Source organism: Hemicordylus capensis, chromosome 1 (genome assembly GCF_027244095.1).
Source record: "Hemicordylus capensis ecotype Gifberg chromosome 1, rHemCap1.1.pri, whole genome shotgun sequence".
Taxonomy (NCBI): domain Eukaryota; kingdom Metazoa; phylum Chordata; class Lepidosauria; order Squamata; family Cordylidae; genus Hemicordylus; species Hemicordylus capensis.
In genome coordinates, this window is record NC_069657.1 from 127010322 (window position 1) to 127025398 (window position 15077).

Genomic DNA, 15077 nt, shown 5'->3' on the forward strand with positions numbered 1-15077 from the left:
TTTGTTTACTTATTTGCATCTGATGAAGCAGACTGTAGCCCACGAAAGGCTACATTTGTTCAACTTTGAGATGCCACAAGGTTTGCTTGTGGTTTTGCTGTTACAGATCAACATGGTGCTTCTTCTGGAAGTTGTCCAGTGTCTAAGACACTGCCCATTATCTTAAAGAGTTTGCTCTGATTGCAGAAGGACATAGTGGTGGCCCATGTTACAGGAAATAGAATCCTACATCCAGACCAGTACTATGCTAGGTAAGAATGTAGCATAGTTAAATTGCACAAAGAAAAGGACCTTCTGTGCAGGCTAATGGTGTGTTAGTGGAAGATGTCCCATCACTAGAGGAACCAGAGTCCAGGACTCTGGGTCATTTCCTCCCAAACTGTAGACTAAAAAGATGGTGATTGGTGGCAGTTGGCCAATGGGAATACAGTCAACACTGTCAACTCTGGCATTGTCTCCACAGGCCCCTCAAATATATACTGTATCAGTGGTTCCCAAAGTGGGAGCCTCCAGATGTTAATTGTCACCGGGACCTGATGAGAGTTGTAGTTCAGCAACATCTGGAGGCTCCCAGTACGAGAACCACTGTACTGTATGATTTTTTTTAAAAAAAGAATTTAATCCCCTCCAATGCTACTTGCCCTGTTGAGAATGTTGCTTTATTAGCAGTTGCACAACATGGCGCAGCACTGCAAACTGCTTAGAGGCATTCTCTTCTCTCATTACACCATCTCAGCACCAGTCTGCATGCTGGCTGCTGTTTCCCATGGAGGCAGCAAGTGTAACAACAGAGGGCAGAAACTATGGAACAGGAGAAGGGGTAACCTGAGGGCCATGAGCTTACAGATGGCTTCAATAATTACATATGCACCGGTTCTGATGTAGGAGCAGCTCATGTTGTTTGGGTTATGATGAGCTTCCCCTAATGTAAACATTTCCCAAAGCATGTGGATGGCCGAGATCAGCTTGACAAGATGTATATCCCTTAAGTTAGATCTGCTGCTACCACCAGCCACCCCTCTTCCCTCCTATTTACCCTCTCCTCCCGGTCCTGATGTGTGCTAGGCAGGCCCCCTTGCCCATTGCTAACATTGCTCCTTCAGCAATGACTGGCTTCTCCAGCTTTGTCTCCTCCCAGGAGAGGGAATGGAGGAGATGCGCAGTGCTGGGGAAAGACACTCTAGCTAGAACATCTCACTCCAGCACCACACTTGCCTCCTTCATTTTCTCTCCTGGGAGGAGATGAAGCAGGAGAAGCTAGTCACGGCCACACCTGCTGCAGTCACGGTCGCTGTGGTGGGTTGCCCTGGGAGGGGAAGGGAGAGATGGGCAGCAGCAGGGGTATCTGGCAGCACTGGCAGGAGAGGGGTTGAGGTGACGTGGCATTTTGCGCCTTGCCTCCGCTGCCCAAATTCCTTGGACCACCCCTGCTCAAATTATCAGGAAGTTCTCCAAAGTGGAAATCTCCAGTGGTTTGTTGAGACTGACACTAGCTGAAATAACTGCACACTGGGCTTCAAATCTCTTCTAAAGACAAGTTATTCAAAAAGTCATGAATGAAAAGATTTCAGCTGACAATGAATGGTTTATGGTTGTAAAGGAGGGAGGTTTGTTTAAACAAATCTATGGGTGGCTCAGGTAACGTGCAGCTCCACCCATGACCAGAAATGGGTGCTGAAGCATTTTAATAACTGTGTAACTTTGGGAGTCACCCATACTGCATGAATTGTGAGAAACTGCTTTAATAAAAGGAGTTTAAACACTTTCAGCCTTTTTCTCATCCATGGCAGAGGCTGTCCCTGAAGTCCTGCTCTGAAGCCCAGCCCCTCCCCATCTTCCTGTATTAACAAGTGATTTTCACAGGTGAATGAGTCTGGCTTTCCTACGGGATTATGCAAGCTGTACTCTTGAGTTCAGGATGACTCTACATGCTTCAGTTCAGACCCAAAACATCCCTTGTTAAATATAGCACATATATTCCAGACATGTCTCAGCCGGTAAACTTTGATCCTGATCTACCACATGCCCTTTTTACCTAGTAAAGGTAAAGTGTGCCATCAAGTCGGTGTCGACTCCTGGCAACCACAGAGCCCTGTGGCTTTGTTTCGCAGAAAACAGGAAACATACCAGTGGGGATTCAAACTGGCAACCTCTGGCTTGCTAGTCAAATCATTTCCCCACTGCATCATTAGGTGGATTTTTTTTTAACCTAGTACAGCTGTACAGCTGTGTAATGCTCTGGATGCCAAGCCAGCACCAAATCAAATTGGGTCAGTTTGACTGAGGTCCCATTTGGGTCAATTTGCAACATTGCAGCAGCTCCTACAAAGACGACAGTTCTCTACAGCACCTGTACCTTTCTCAGGACATGCTGGGGGTGGGGGCAGCCTATTCCAGGCATCTTTCATGCCTCCTCAGACTCTTGCCTGCCTCTGTGCCTCCAACAGGGGGTTGGAGAATGTGACTTTGGATGGGGGTGGGCGGGCTGCACTGAAGCCTCGGCTTTGATTCAGAGCAACTGCTTTGAATCAGGGCAAATCAGATTGGCCTGGCCATCTGCAACACCGATTCGAAGCAGGGCCCTCTCTGAGGAAAGGAGGTGGGCTCCAAATCAAATTGGTGCTTCAGTGCACAGCCCTAGAGTTCAGTGTACACACCACCCCTTGAATGACAAATCTGAAACACATAAATAGCCTTTCCTCCCACGGGGGTTCCGGCACCACCTCCCCAGTGCACGTTGCTCCTCCTGAACCATATTACCCATATTTTGCTGCTCTCAAGCAGACGTTGGCAAGTCGTCTGAATTGTGACCTAATCATCTATGCAAATCGGAGTTGGAATGAGGCCACTGAACTAGCTTTCATGTGTGACCGAGAGGCTGGCCTCTGGGCTCAGGAAGCAGGCCGAGCAGGCTCCATTTTCCTTACAAAAGCCCTTTTGAGAAGATGCCTGGGCCAGCTCCAGCTGCTGCTTTTAACCTCTCCCCTTCAATGTGTTCATTGCAAAACCATAGGTTTGCATTCAGCAAGAGCTGAGAGTGCGGAGGAGGCCCAAGTCTGGCAACCCAAAACATAATCTTAGCTGTGATTTCTTAGTGCAGTTCACAGCAATAGTATATATATGTTAGAATGGTGATGGGAGTATCCAGGAATATGCTCAGGTGATGGCTGGAAACAAGCAAAATAGCTGAAAAGGGCTTGAGAGAAGTGTCACTTCCCATCCATAATGCACACATACACTTTATCCAATTGTTACCTTTGATTAAACAGGTTTTCCAAGGTTTTGACATAATACAAAAACATTCAAAACCTATATACCAGAGGCAAAAGTGAGAGAGTAGCATACACACAGTGAGCAGTGATCTTTCTTTAAATTCATCTTCAACCCTCCAAAAAAACTACTGTCTCCTGTCTAAGCTGTGAACATTTCAATGGGCAGAAACATGTGCCAATAAAGCTGCAGACCAAACACTGCTGAATATCACAGTGTGTAGTTTCCATACACCACATATGGATTCTTCAGATGAGTCAAGCGCTAGGGGTGTGCACAAAACCGGTTTGGGTGGTTCGGTTTGAATTTGAACCTACCTCAAACTGGAGTGGGTAGATTCAGTTTTTATCCCCCTGCCCCCCGGTTAGGTTCAAATCCGAACCCAACTCGAATGGGTTCTAATAGGTTCTGCATAGGGTATAATGGGGAACCTAACAGGCCCATTATTCCCTATGCAGAGCACCTAGGAGCACAAAACTGGGGTGGGTGATAGGCACTCATGGGTGCCTAACACCCACCAAAACTCCAAAGCAATTGGACACTCCTGCAATTATTAATTAGTTTTTGAAGATTTTTCAATTTTTTGCATTTTCCTCATAAGGAATAATGAGGATTTGAGGCGGCCATATCCTGGGCACCCCAAAGTGGGTTTGGGGGCAAAGCATATTGGGCCACAACTCCCCCCTCAAGCCCCAAGCCAATGAGGTTCATGGTTGTGGGTTTTTTGGGGGGGATTTCCCCCCTATTTTTGCCTGTTCTTCTCTTCTCTCAAATGAATGAATTCCACTGAGAAAAAGCATTCACAAGTTCACGTACAGGTAAGGTCACAGCAAGTTCACAGTGTGCGTATTTCTTCTCAATAGAATTCATTCACTGAGAGAAACAGTCAAAAAGAGGGGGGAAATCTTAAAAAAAAGAACATGAACCCCACCGGTTTGGGGCTTGAGCAGGGAGTTGTGGCTCAATGTGCCTTCCCCCCACCAAACCCTGGGGTGCCAGGGTACCCCCCCAACGGGGCAGATAGGGCTGCCTCAAATCCCCATTATTCCCTGTGGGGGAAATGCAAAAAAATGGGAAAATTTTCAGAAAATCATTAAAAACTGTAGGAGTGTCAGATTGCTTGGGGGTTTGGGTAGGTGGTAGGCACCCCAACCCATGGGTACCTACCATCTACCCAGTTTTGTCCCCCTAGCAGGCCCCAACCCAACAGGCAGTGATGCAACTAAAAAGACACAAAGCTGCAAACCAAAAAAAAAGAGCACAGAATTTTGTCACTTGCCAGCACAGTGCAAAATTGCAAAACCAAGAAAACCAAACCAAACATCAACTACTACTGCTACTGCCACAAACAAAGATCTAGCAAGACACTACAGCACAAGGCAGCAAAACCAACCCAGCACGCAAACTGCAAAGAAAGCGGGCAAGGCAAAAATACACCACATTGAATGCAAACTCAAAATAACTAGGGGTGTGCACGGAACCGCGGAGCTGCGGTCCGGCACTGGGTGGGGGGTTCCAAAAGAGGGGGGGGCTTTACTCACCCCTTCAAGAATTCTGAAGTATATATTCGAGTAAGCGGGCGGCATACCTCCCTGCCGCCCGCTTCACTCCCCCTCCTCCGGCGGCGCACGTTTCTCCTCGTGTTTCTGGCTTCAATTGCAATCGGGCGGCAGGGTAGCTCCCAGTCCCTGCCGCCCGGCTCTTCAATACCCCCGTGTCTCGGCTGGCGGCTGCCCCCTGCTTAGACCCAGGACCCCTGCCACCCCTTCCCTTCCAATACACAGGCGGTCGGCAGGAGAGCTCTCCTGCCGACCCCGTCCCCTTCCCCGGCTCGGCTGCAAATGGCTTCTAGGAAGCCTTTTGCGCGCCTGCGCAAAAGGCTTCCTAGAAGCCATTTGCAGCCGAGCCAGGGAAGCGAGCGGACGGCAGGGAGTTCTCCCGCCGCCCGCTCGCTGAAGTTAACGTTAGGCTTCCTAGAAGCCATTCCTAGAAGCCATTCCTAGAAGCCATTCCTAGAAGCCAAAGGCTTCCTAGAAGCCATTTGCAGCCGAGCCGGGAAAGGGACGGGGTCGGCAGGAGAGCTCTCCTGCCGACCGCCTGTGTATTGGAAGGGAAGGGGCGGCAGGGGTCCTGGGTCTAAGCAGGGGGCGGCCGCCAGCCGAAACACGGGGGTATTGAAGAGCCGGGCGGCAGGGACTGGGAGCTACCCTGCCGCCCGATTGCAATTGAAGCCAGAAACACGAGGAGAAAGGCGCACTGCCGGAGGAGGGGGAGTGAAGCGGGCGGCAGGGAGGTATGCCGCCCGCTTACTCAAATATATACTTCAGAATTCTTGAAGGGGTGAGTAAAGCCCCCCCTATTCTTTTTGGAACCCCCCACCCGAACCAAAACCACCCCGTGTCCGGACTGGTCTGGAGGCCTTTAGAATGGCCTCCGAACCGGTCCGTGCACATGCCTAAAAATAACACATCTTGAGATATTTTTCTGCTCCTCTCTTTGTACAAGCGTCTACAATAAAGGAAAACCCGCCTCAGACTGGCAGGTCCACCACATCTTTGCTGGAGGCCACACAGGCCCCAGACATGTGGTGGTTGCACCAGACCACTTACTCATCATTGGTGGTGCATGCGTGTTTGGTGTATGTGAGTGCTAGCACTAAATTGAAGAGGAAAAAGGAATGGGGGCCTATATACACATTTTACAAATACATTATTTACAAGTATACAGTATACACACATCCATCTATACAGATGTATTATTTACACACCAACTACATACACAAACCAAAGCTTCCAAAACACTATCTACACAAAAGAAAGAAACCTCCAGTCTTCACCACGCACACGACAAAAACCTCCATGCATGCACACACACATATACATGCACACAACACTTCCACACATTTACAGCACATATTAACATATTTACATTTTTACACATTTGCAGTTTGACATTTTTACAAATCAACATTTTCACAAATCCACATTTTTACAGTCCCCACTGCCTCCCCACCAGGTCACCTATGTACACATCCAAAAATTTACGTATTTACAAATTTATGTATTTACATATTTACAAATCTACACATTTACAAATATACACAGTGTCACACTAACACAATCCCCACCTAGTGTTTGTGTGTGTGCCCACTGCCCCCCGAGTGCTGCTTGCCAGGTAGAACTAGGGGATGTTCAGCATCACAGGTTGCGCCAGTGTGTGTGTGTCCTGATGTCATGTCACAGCACTAGCGGCATGCTGCAACATAGCATGGCTGAAGAAAGGAGGCGGGAGAGTTAGGATGATCAGAAGCTGTTGCAGGGCAGGTGACCATCACCATGGGTCAACCATGGGCCAATCACTCACCCAGCTCAATTTCCAGCTAATTGTGGCCCAGCAGGAGGAGGGTAACCTTAAGGAAAACCAACTGTTCAACCAAGCCAGGGTCCAAACAGGACCGAACGGGTGTTACCACATTGCCAGCATGTGAAAACACCCACTCACTCTGGACACTGAATGGTGGGCAGGAGAGGAGGTGCACAGCAACCACCACCAGGTCCGGCCAGACTTGGGGGTGGATTGCCCAGAAATGTGCATGGCCAATCTCTGGGTCTTTCTTCACAGGATCCTCCAGGTACACACTGTACAGCACTCGAGGGGGGCCTGGTAGGCCGAGCACCCCACACACTGGGCAAGGTGCCAAGGCACACCTGCTTAAACCACTGGGCTGATTTACTGCCAGTTGCATTGGCATTGCTGCCTGGGATGCCACACTGCTAGACTGGGAAGAGGAAGGGGTGGGAGAAGAAGGGTCGCTCACCCTGCTGCTGGGTGTGGCTCGCACACGCTCAGGGGGTGCACCATCACCACCCTCCTGGTCTCTGGTTCTCCTTACATCCTCCTCTCTAACTCTATCAACCAGGAGGTCCCTCCACCTGGGCAAGTAAGTCATCCATGCAAACAACATTGTCCTTGATGGTTGGGTTGCAGAGACAAGCCAGGACATACTCCTCTCTGTCACCAAACACATCAACCAGCCTGTCAACAACCCCAGCCCTCAGCCGTCCAGCCAGCACATGTCCCTCTGGCACGGTTAGAAAGGTCTGGAGTTCACCCATCAGCTTTTCCAGGAGAATAGTCAGAGGCAGGACCTGGCTCAGAGGAGTGGCATTGGCACACAGAGTCTTCGTTGTGAACAATAAGGGCTCCAGTGCCAACACCATCTTGGACATGAGCTTCCACTCCGAGTTGGAGAAGTCGCACACGCCCAAGGCCTCATTCCTTGTCAGGTCGTCTAGGGCCACCTCCTGCTCCAGCAGGCGCTGAAGCAAGAGGAAGGAGGAGTTCCACCAGGTATCTACATCCATTGGGATGAGATGGTGAGGAAGGCCAATGTCACGCTGTTGCTCGCGGAGCAAGCGCATGGACTTCTCACCCCGACCGGTGGAAGTGAGCTGCAATCTTGCAGGCCTTGTCCACAAGCACAGTCATGGCAGCAACAGTACTCTGTATTGGGCAGCCCTGTTCCCTGGACTCCTTAGCCACCTTGAGGCCAAGGGCGTCCCTCACAGCCAGGTGGAGCGTGTGTGCCATGCAGTGGATGTTCACATACTACAACACAGCAGTAACATTGGAACCATTGTCTGTCATAATGAAGCCCCAGCTGAGGTGTAGCAATCCACCTATCCACTTCTCAGTTTGGCAGTCGTGTATGGCCTCCATCTCCTCGGTGTACTTGACATCCAAGGTCTCCATGTGCCCACCTGTCTGTGGTGTGGGATGTGCTGGAGCCAGAGGCAGCACTAGAGGTTCTCCCCTCTTTCCGGGCCCCATCAGTGAGCAGTCAGGGCCAGGAAAGCAGCATATATTCCACTCACACTGTTCCACAGATCAGTTGTAAAAGGCCCATTGGTACCAGGCAACGCTACATGCAGTGTCACGGACACAAGTTTTCTGCATCACCGATACAGAGAAGGAACAACATTCCAGCTGAATGTTGTTCATAAGGGGATTGTGTAGCCAGGCATGAATGTCTGGATAATCCGGTGGAAGCCGGGGTTCTCAACCATCTGAAAAGGTTGGTCATCAGTGTCCATCATCTCCCCCATTAAGCAGTTGAGGAGACATGGATCCACATGACCTGCTAACTGGGCAAAGAGGCACCTTTTAAATGTGGTGATTCTCTTTATTTAGCAGGGGGAGATTAACTGACCCTATCTACCCAATGCTGGTGTCCACTGCTTGACTGGCAGTGTGCCCTGCTTCAAGGAATCTGCACAGCCCTTGTCAGCACTAGTCGCAGGCACACTAGCACTGCCAGTGGAGGCAAGGAGATCCAGGTGTTGCCACCACATGTGTTGCCACATGGAGGTCATCCCCAGTTGCTTGGCATCCTTCCCCCAACTCACCTGTGCCCTGTGCCCTGCAGTGAACTCAACTCACAGTGAACTCAACTCCCCCAACTCACCTGTGCCCTGCAGTGAACACAGCAAGCAGTGGTTGGGGCATTTTGAGGGATTTCAATATGCTGCCCAACATCGCTGCTCTGAGTGGCCTCTGATGTCCTGTACACTGTCTTGGGCCATCCTGGCCATTAAAAAAAAGGGGAGGGGACCCTAAAAACTCCTAAGCAAAAAACCAAAAACCTTGATTAAACACACACCTACTCACCCACTCCACCCACAACAACACAATACAATGGGGGGCAACTAAGGGGAACCTGCAAAAACAAGAAAAAACCTGCTAACTGGGCAAAGAGGCACCTTTTAACGTGGTGATTCTCTTTATTTAGCAGGGGGAGAGTAACTGGCCCTGTCCACCCCCAGCACAGTACCTCCAGTGACTGTTGCTGGTGTCTACCTTGTGTTTCTTTTTAGACTGTGAGCCCTTTGGGGACAGGGAGCCATCTTATTTATTTGTTTATTACCACCCTCCCAAACAAACAAACAAACACATCTACCTACCAGGGAACCAGGGAAGCAGGAGCTCTGCATATCACAGCAAGTGACACATGTGTCACAAAACGGCCACCAGTACCTAAAATGGAATCTTAAGCCTTCGAGCCTCTTTGAACTGGTTCGAACCAAACCAGGCTCTGTTTGGTTTGAACTCGGACTGACATTGCCACAGAAATGCCATGTTTGGTCCGAGTTCAAACCTTCAAACTGAACCGGTTCAAATTCGAACCTGCTGCACATCTCTATGAAGCATTACAGATATCTGCATTGCCTATGGCTTCATTCATAATTGTGGTGGCCATCAGGCAAGTGCCATGGGATTGTGGAGGCCACTGGCAGGCTCACAGCAAGGCTCCAATCATGCAGAAGGGCAGTTTGTGAGAAGTTATGCTTCCACATGTGGGCTAAATGCATGGCTGCTGCAATCATGCATATCATGGTGGCCATGAACATAGGCCTGATATGGAGATACTGGTTCACAAAGCAGCACCTATGCACAAAATGCTTGGTGGTGGTTCCCTGTATGTTTCCTGGGAGGTATTTGAATGACATGAGGACTCTGCATCAGCTAGGCCCAAACTCCAAGCAGAGAGTGCTGCACAGCTCATCTGCAAGAATGCTCCCCTCAGCAAATGCTTCAAGATCCTGGCTCTTGCTTTGCAAGTGGCTTGTTGACAAATGGATTGCTGACAAATATGGGCCACTGGCTTCCTTGCAGGCATCCTTCTAACTCCAGCCTCCCTGATCTGAACCAGTATTCACTGGCTTGGAAGATACACAAGCCCAATAGTGGTATCCTTTGTTCTACAGCAAATTATGAGAGATGTGCAGAGCCTTTGGAACTTGGCATTCTTCCTGCAGAGCTTTAAGAGTTGGTTGGCTTCAGAAGAGCTCCTTGGCAGAGTGTGAGCCACACACTTGCCAACTCACAGCTTTTCAGGGCAGCAAACCAGAACCAAGGGGAGCATCCAACAGGTTCAGTAAGAACATAAGAGCATGAACAAGTCTTACCAGTGTCAGAAGCAGGGACGGACTTGGTCAGAATGATGTCGGTAATGATGCCTATGGTAGCAAATGAGAACACCATGGGGAGCAGAATGATGCAGTAATGGAACACGTTGGTCATCAGGGCCTGAGAGATGGGGCAGAGAGCAAAACCTGTCAACAACATAAGCGGGGGCAAGGGAGGGATCAGGAATACTTCCTTGCTAACCGATTCTCAGCACTTACAGATGTCACAAGGCCAACAGAGTCAACACTTACCAATAAAGAGCAGCTTCTCTGCTCCACTCTCCCTGCATACATCACTTTGGATGAAGATAGGCAATAGGTTTCTCAGAGAGCTGGAGTCTGTAGCTCTGGAGACAGAGCTTTATTAAAGAAGAGATGCACACATCTGCCATTTCCCACAGCTCTGAGATGTCCTGGGAGGCAGGGGCTGACATGGTGCGCAGCGGCATGGATATATAAAAGAGTTCTTTCAAGAACATACCTCTAACATAGTATAGTTCTCAGCATGGTCCAAATGTAAGGCTGCTAGATGTAGATGATCCTTTACATTATACACTGAAAAAAATTATCACTGGAGCTATGTATCAAGCCACCTAATGGTGCAGTGGGGAAATGACTTGACTAGCAAGCCAGAGGTTGCTGGTTTGAATCCCTGATGGTATGTTCCCCAGACTATGGGAAACACCTATATTGGGCAGCAGTGATGCAGGAAGATGCTGAAAGGCATCATCTCATACTGCGCAGGAGAAGGCAATGGTAAACCCCTCCTGTGTTCTACCAAAGACAACCACAGGGCTCTGTGGTCGCCAGGAGTCGACACCGACTCGACAGAACACTTTACCTTTACAGCTATGTATCAACTATACCTAGAATTAGCTATCATACATAAAAATATTCCTCCTCCATTCCTAAACCCATACTATTTACATGTAATTCTTTTACTGCAGCATTCTCACTTACTGTGTATAGACCATGTGTCGTTCTCGTATCCCAAAATGGAGACATCTACTCCCTTTGCCATGATGGTACTACCGTTTCCCAACTTTTCAATAAAGTTATCAAAAGATAACTTTAGGAGGAGGAATGTTTTTATAGATGATTGCTTATCCTGGGTATAGTTGATACATAGCTCTAGTGATTATTAATTTCAATGTATGATGTAAAGCAGGCGTGCCCAAACTGTGGCCCTCCAGATATTGCTGAACTACAACCCCCAGCATACCAAGCCACAATAAATTGTGGCTCGGGATGCTGGGAGTTGTAGTTCAGCCACATCTGGAGGGCCGCAGTTTGGAGAAGCCTGATGTAAAAGAAATAGCTTTACAGCAACCTCTAGCAGCAATACATTTGGACCACACTGCACAGCAGTATGGAGCCACTGTGCACCATGTTGGGGCTTCAGCAGACTGTAGAGAATGGGTGGTGGTTGTGCAAGCAGCGTTACTACAGTTTTGCCCATTGTCAGGAATGGGAGCAACTGTGGCAGGACTGCTGGTTGAACGCTGCAACCACCCTTTCTCTACAGCACAGGATCAGCCGTAGGCGTCTACAGCAGCCTCCTAAGGCAGTGGTGTGCAGCAGCTCTATACTGCTGTGCATCACATCAGCCACTGATGTTATGAAGTGGCTGAGTAAGTATTTTATCAGTAGGTTTGGTTATAAGCTGTGTTTCCTGACTTGTACTAGAAATGGGTCTGACAGATCCAATAATGGTTGGAATTTATATTTTCAAAGACAGAGGGCGTGCTGCTCGTTGCTTCTTTGTCTCACGATGCTGTAAAGTAAAGTGCGCCATCAAGTCCATTTCGACTTTGGTAGAATACAGGAGGGGTTTGCCATTGCCTCCTCCCGTGCAGTGTGAGATGATGCCTTTCAGCATCTTCCTATATCGCTGCTGCCCGATATAGTACCAGCGGGGATTCGAACTGGCAACTTTCTGCTTGCTAGTCAAGCATTTCCCCACTGTGCCACTTAAGGCTGTGGTGCAACTTAAATGCTTGGCATGTGGCACAAATGGAGTCTGCAAAGAGCTTCCTGAAACAGCACCATAAGACTTTCGTACACTGAAGATGGGCCTCTGCAACTCCACCAGGCTCTGTTTGCAAAAGGTCCAGCTGCTACAGAAGTGGTCAAGCCTGATCCAGAAGCCCAACTGCCGAGTACCCATGCAGGAGTGGCTGAAGGGATTCACAAAGTGGATGTGCAGCTGAAGGCCTTGGACTTTCTGAAGTTTTGCAGAAAGCAGCTGATAACCTGGAAGTTTCACCTGTCCAGATGCCTGCAAGCAGCAATGAGACTGAAAAGCTGGAAGAAAAGCCTCAGGATTGGGAGGAAGAATTTACAGCCATCAAAGTTGCAGAGAAAGTGCAGCCCAATGGGAAGCAAGTGCCATGAAGAGATACAAGCTGTAGACTTCAGAGAAGGCTCAGGAGGAAACCTTGGTCTTGCTGTGTGTGTGTGTGTGTGTGTGTGTGTGTGTGTGTGTGTGTGTGTGTGTGTGTGTGTCGGGGGTGGGGCAGAAGGAGATCAGCCACCACCTGCGATAAGGGCAGCTAATCTACCATGTAGACTCTGTGAAGGTCTTAGTGCAGGAGTAGGTAACCTTGGCTCTCCAGCTGTGGTTGAATGACAACTCTCATCAGCCCCAGCCAGCTACGGTTTATTGTGTACAGTTCCGGCCATCATATTTCAACAATGATACTATAGAACTGGAATGCATGCAGAGGAGGGCAACCAAGATGATCAGGAACGTAGAGCACCTTCCTTATGAGGCAAGGCTACAACACCTGGGGCTTCTTAGGTTGGAAAAGAGACGACCACGGGGAGACATGATAGAGGTCTATAACATTTTTCATGCTGTGGAGAGAGTGGAGAAAGAGAAACTTTTCTCCCTCTCTTACACCACCACAACCGTGAGACATTCTACGAAACTGACTGCCAAGAAATGTAGAACCTCTAAAAGGAAGCACTTTCCCCCCGCCACATATTGCATAGTTAATCTATGAAATTCTCTGCCGTGGGATGTGGTGATGGCCACCTGCTTAGATGGCCTTAAAAGGGGCACAGACCAAATCATGGAAGATGGGTCTATCAATAGCTACTAATCTTGTTGGCTTTCGGCTACCTCTAGGCTCAGAGGCAGGATGACTCTGAATACTAGTTGCAGAGGAGCAGCAGCAGCGAGCCTGGGGTGGGGGGAGAGTCAGCCTTCATCTGTGCATGGATGCAACTGGTGTGGGCCATTGTGGGAAACAAGAAGATGGACTAGATGGCCCTGGCCCTGATCCTGCAGTTCTGTTCAAATATTCTTAGAGCTGCCTATGTTTTTGATCTAATTTTTAAAAGGACATCTCTGAAATAAATGCATCTCTGATAGCAATTCAAAGAAATTGCTTAGAGCAGTGATTGGAAAAGATAGACCTGAGGCTGCCAAAGCTTCTCTCCTGGAAAAGATTCCTGCCCCCCGCCCCGCTTTCCCCCAGCATGAGTGACCCAAGTTTAGTTGCCTCCCAGATGCAATACAGGGTTTGTGGGCCAGGGGACTTTCTGGAGGAAGACTGCAGCCTGTGGGCTTTAATATCTCACTAGTACAGACCATTCGCCTTCACAGCTGGCAACAGTAGTATGCAGCAATTCATGTTGTGTGGGAGAGAAGCACAGTAATAGTAACATGATGTGGTCACATCAACAACTCTTGTCTCTGCTAACAATACCGACAATTTCCAAATCTCTGTTTTTCCAGAGTTGTATCACTCCGCTTCAGGGCCAAGCTAGATGCAAGGATGCAATTGCATGTATCTTTTCTTCCATATAGCTCTGAGTCTGATTTTGGTCATTAAAAAAGTGTCAGGGAAAAGAAAAATGCAACCACGTATCACATCTAGTTTGGCCGCCCGCACAGGAACTATTTAACAGCTGCGAGGGCTGCAATGTGCCCCATTCATGAGTACTAAATTTATCAGAATGTTTACCAGCAATATATTAGCGGAGATAATTAAAGCCGAACCATGCTTGTCAAAATACACAAGCAGCTGTACTTTATGCAGTGCAGAATCCTGGGAATCTTGGAACATGCCTGGCTTGCTCAATTGCAAATGAATTGACTGGGCTTTAGAAAGCCAGAATGTCTCCTAACTATACATGCAAATCACTGAGCAGTAATTTGCAGGTGTAATCATTAGCACAGATGCTTGAAGTCTTTCTTCCAGGTGCTTATTACTAAAACAAAAGCACTGAAAATGTGCTCAGGGAAGGCTCTAAATTCACGAATGCATCCTCAATCCCCACTCCCTGTCAACTTTCAGCTTGTCAGGGGCATAGGAAAGAGGCGCAGACAGTGGCCATACTCAGGATCCAGACAATTGTTCCAGGGTCAAGTTCCAGGGCAGGCAATTGGAAGGCTACGAAAGTGAAGATGGACATCAGGTACAGTGGGAGGAAGAGAGGAAAAGTGTCTGACTGGGCCACTGGCTCTTCAGGAAAGGTAGTAGACTAATGAACTCTGGCTGACCCAGGTTTGAGACACACATCCTGTTGTTTCTTTCTATTGTTTCTTGTTCCCCTTTCTCAGCAACCAAACCCTTCACTGGGCTCCCCCCCCACCCCCGATTCCAGGACAGCTGGCTTCTCTATTAATTTCAGCTCTGCATACTTTGGAGGCCACAGAGAGGAAGTGATTAGTACATAGGGGGGACATGTAACTTGAGATCTTTGTTAAATAAGATCCTCATAAAAATGGGAAAGCTCATAAAAATCTTTTTATGTCAGCACTTTTAGTTCAGTCGGGACTGTTCCTGAAGCTTAGGCCAAGTTGCATCAAGAGAACTTTTTCCTACAAAGAAC

General features: G+C 48.6%; 1 protein-coding gene across 2 annotated transcripts in view; it reads right to left on the reverse strand.

Moving 5' to 3' along the window:
* SLC22A18 (solute carrier family 22 member 18) overlaps positions 1 to 15077 on the reverse strand; it is a 158754-nt gene that overhangs the window by 2990 nt on the left and 140687 nt on the right. For both annotated transcript variants that reach the window (XM_053285223.1, XM_053285224.1), the window contains exon 10: positions 10236 to 10356. In XM_053285223.1, the coding sequence (XP_053141198.1) occupies positions 10236 to 10356 (121 nt within the window). The remainder of the gene's footprint in view (positions 1 to 10235; positions 10357 to 15077) is intronic.